Source organism: Talpa europaea, assembly GCF_964194135.1.
Source record: "Talpa europaea genome assembly, chromosome: 16".
NCBI lineage: Eukaryota > Metazoa > Chordata > Mammalia > Eulipotyphla > Talpidae > Talpa > Talpa europaea.
In genome coordinates, this window is record NC_140084.1 from 5158874 (window position 1) to 5162582 (window position 3709).

General features: G+C 66.7%; 1 protein-coding gene across 2 annotated transcripts; it reads left to right on the forward strand.

Moving 5' to 3' along the window:
- Positions 1-357: 357 nt before the first annotated feature.
- IRX5 (iroquois homeobox 5) lies at positions 358-3013 on the forward strand (the record flags this gene model as incomplete). 2 transcript variants are annotated; one of them, XM_084256639.1, is made up of 3 exons in its annotated part: positions 358-620; positions 1632-2037; positions 2223-3013. In XM_084256639.1, the coding sequence occupies exons 1-3, from the start codon at positions 372-374 to the stop codon at positions 3011-3013; spliced, it is 1446 nt and encodes a 481-aa protein (XP_084112765.1). In that variant the 5' UTR covers positions 358-371. The 2 variants fall into 2 exon arrangements, with proteins under 2 accessions (XP_084112765.1, XP_084112766.1); XM_084256640.1 differs by having other exon boundaries at positions 2226-3013.
- Positions 3014-3709: the final 696 nt, after the last annotated feature.

Here is a 3709-nt window from a genome sequence, read left to right on the forward strand (position 1 = left end):
CACCCCGCGAAGGAGGAGCTTCGGGCGCGCACAAGGCGTCAGAATCCTCAATTTCCAACTTAGCATCTTGGCAGGACCTTGGCGAAGCCAAAAGCGGAGCCCCCCGGTGCCAGGAGCGCGGGGGGAAGCGCGCGCGGCGCGGGCGGGGCGGACACCGGCCGGGGCGAGCGCGGCGCGCAGAGGCTCGGGCGCGGCGGTGGCGGCCGGAGGCGCGCGGGCGGCCGGCGAGGAGGCGCCGCGGGCGGGAGCCCGGGAGCCGGGGCCCGAGGAGCGGCGGCCGGGGCGGCCCGAGGCCAGGTGCCCGCCCGCGCGGGGCGCCGCCCGGCTCGTTGGCGGCCGCGGCGCGGGGCGCCCCATGCCCGTGCGTGGCCATGTCCTACCCGCAGGGCTACTTGTACCAGCCGTCCGCCTCGCTGGCGCTCTACTCGTGCCCGGCGTACAGCACCAGCGTCCTCTCGGGCCCCCGCACGGATGAGCTCGGCCGCTCGTCGTCGGGCTCCGCGTTCTCGCCCTACGCCGGCTCCACCGCCTTCACGGCGCCCTCGCCGGGCTACAGCTCGCACCTCCAGTACGGCGCCGACCCCGCGGCGGCCGCGGCGGCCGCCTTCTCCTCGTACGTGGTGAGTGAGCCGAGCCCGGGCGCGGCGGGGGCGCGGGGCCCGGCGCCGCTGACCGCTGGCCGCCCGCGCCGAGCCCCGCGGCCCCGGCGGAGTCGGGCGGCCGAGCGCCAGGCTGCGCCCCGGCCCGGGGCGGGGGGTGTCGGTGTCGGGGAGCGGAGCCGCGCCCGCTGCCCAGGATCGCCGCGCCCCGGCCGGCGGAGAGGGGCTTGGGGGCGAGGTCGCCGGCGCGGAGGCGCAGCGCTGGGTCCCAGCGCGAGCGCCAGGCCGCCCCGCGCGCTCTGCTTTATTGTTTTCAAGCTGGGTTTGCTCGTTTGGAGAAGTCGCCCCCAAGACGGGGACCTGAAACCCGAGGGAAGGGGGCTAAGTCCAGGGGACGTGTGCGTCCTCGCCTCTAGTTGGTCCTCCAAAATGTTGCAAACCCGAAATCCTGTCTTGGCGCTCCGATCTGGCCGCATTAAATTTCCGAAAAGTCGGTGGAGCTGCGGTGCACCCGGGATTTCTCGGCCGGGCGTGCTTTCTGGGGACGCGCCGCGGCTGGGCTTGGAGACGGCTCTTGGGAGGGCCGGGGGCGCTGGGGCAGGGGTCGGCTTTTGGTGTGCGTTTCTCTGGGGGGAAAAATGCCCCGAGCTCCCCCCGATCTAACGTGCGGCCGCCCCGGCGCCGAGTCGCCGCCTCTGCCCAGGGCCTAGGCGCGGGGGCCGGAGCTGCGGGCGAGGGGCGGACGTGCCCGGGCCCACGAGGGCCTGCAGGGGGGCGCCCAGGCCGGGGAGGCTTCGGGGAGCCCCGGAGGACCGCACTCGGGAGTGGGCGACCCCGCTGCTGCCGTCTGAGAAGGGGCTGAGGCCTCTGCCCTCGGGGCTGAGCCGGCAGCAGCGCTACCCCAGGGGCAGGGGCAGCTCGGGCCTCGCCGCCTGCAGACCCCGGGGGGCTCCGGCAAAGTGGGGTTCGGTGGCCCAAGTAGCAGCGCGCACCGCGACCCACGCTCACCTCCTCTCTGCCTGTTCCCCGCAGGGCTCTCCCTACGACCATACTCCAGGCATGGCCGGCTCCTTGGGGTACCACCCTTACGCGGCGCCCCTGGGCTCTTACCCTTATGGGGACCCCGCGTACCGCAAGAACGCCACGCGGGACGCCACGGCCACGCTCAAGGCCTGGCTCAACGAGCACCGCAAGAACCCCTACCCCACCAAGGGCGAGAAGATCATGCTGGCCATCATCACCAAGATGACCCTCACCCAGGTGTCCACCTGGTTCGCCAACGCGCGCCGGCGCCTCAAGAAGGAGAACAAGATGACGTGGACCCCGAGGAACCGCAGCGAGGACGAGGAGGAGGAGGAGAACATTGACCTGGAGAAAAACGACGAGGACGAGGCGCAGAAGCCCGAGGACAAGGTGGACCCCGAGGGGCCCGAAGCAGGTTGGTGGGCGCGCCGAGGAGGTTGCGCGGGAAGCAGGCAGAAGCCGAGGCCCGGCGGGAGGGGGTGCTGCGCGGGGCCTGGCGCGCGGGGGCCGGCCAGGTCTCTGCGCCCCGCGGGCGGGTGCTGCGCCCCGCCGGGGCCCGCTTGGCCTCCGCGCCCCTGACCGCCCGCTTTTCGTCCGCAGGAGCCGCGGAGCAGAAGGCCGCCCCGGGCTGCGAGCGCCTGCAGGGGCCGCCCACCCCCGCCGGCAAGGAGGCCGAGGGCAGCCTCAGCGACTCGGATTTTAAGGAGCCGCCGTCCGAGGGCCGCCCCGACGCCCTGCCGGCTCCCCCGCGCGCCGCCGGGCCCTCCCCGGCCGGGCCGGCGGCCGCGCGGCTGGCGGAGGACCCGGCCCCGCACTACGCGTCGGGCGCGCCGGCCCCGGGCCCGCACCCGGCCGCGGGGGAGCTGCCCCCCGGCCCCGGAGCGCCCTCGGTCATCCACTCGCCGCCCGCGCAGGCGGCCGCGCTCGCCAAGCCCAAACTGTGGTCCCTGGCGGAGATCGCCACCTCCTCGGACAAGGTCAAGGACGGGGGCGGCGGGAGCGAGGGCTCGCCGTGCCCGCCCTGCCCCGGCCCGGGGGCCGGGCAGGCCCTGGGAGGCAGCCGCACCTCGCCGGCCCCGGCGCCCGCCCGCTCGCCCTCGGCGCAGTGCGCCTTCCCGGGCGGCACGGTGCTGTCCCGGCCGCTCTACTACACGGCGCCCTTCTACCCAGGCTACACGAACTATGGCTCCTTCGGACACCTCCACGGCCACCCCGCGCCCGGGCCGGGCCCCACGGCCGGGCCGGGCCCGCATTTCAATGGATTAAACCAGACCGTGTTGAACCGAGCGGACCCTTTGGCTAAAGACCCGAAAATGCTGCGGAGCCAGTCCCAGCTAGACCCGAGCAAAGACTCACCCTATGACTTGAAGAAAGGTATGTCCGACATTTAACGCGGGCTGCGTGGGTCCTGGACTCCCTAATTTATTTAAACACATGGCCTTGGCAGTTATTTTTCCATCGAAAAAAGAGAGAGAGAGAGAGAAAAAAAAACTACCCCTCCTATTAAAAAGTTTATAGCTCGTGGAGATGGATGACATAAAAATGTAAACATCTCCCCCCCACACACACACAGACACAGACACAGACATGTCTTAACCAACTGCAAAGAAAAATTTAAAAAAAAAAAGGATTTGTATGAAATCTTATTCTGTATATTTAATGTAGCATTTTTGTATTTAAATTGATAATTCAATATCTTTGAAGTAAATTATGAAAAGAAGACACCTGTACAGGCATTTAATGTTTCTTTTTTGTAATATAAATATATACATTTGTGTCCCCCACCCCCCCCCAAAAAAAAAGTGTTTCATAGTTTAAAAATACAAGTTTAATTTAATTTTTTACACCTCTTGATTTTTTTTTTCCTGGGTATGAGCTAAAGTCTTATTACAGAAAGGAAACAGGTTATACTCTTAGATTTAAAAAAAAAATAAACGAAACTGCAGCCGCCTTTGTAAAATGCAAAATATTTAATTAAAAGAGATTTTAACATAATCAGAGCCACTCATGACTTTTTTAGCAGCCTCAATAAACTGTCCATCGCCTGAGACAGAAGGTGCAAACTGCAACTTCTTTCCGAAGTGGGG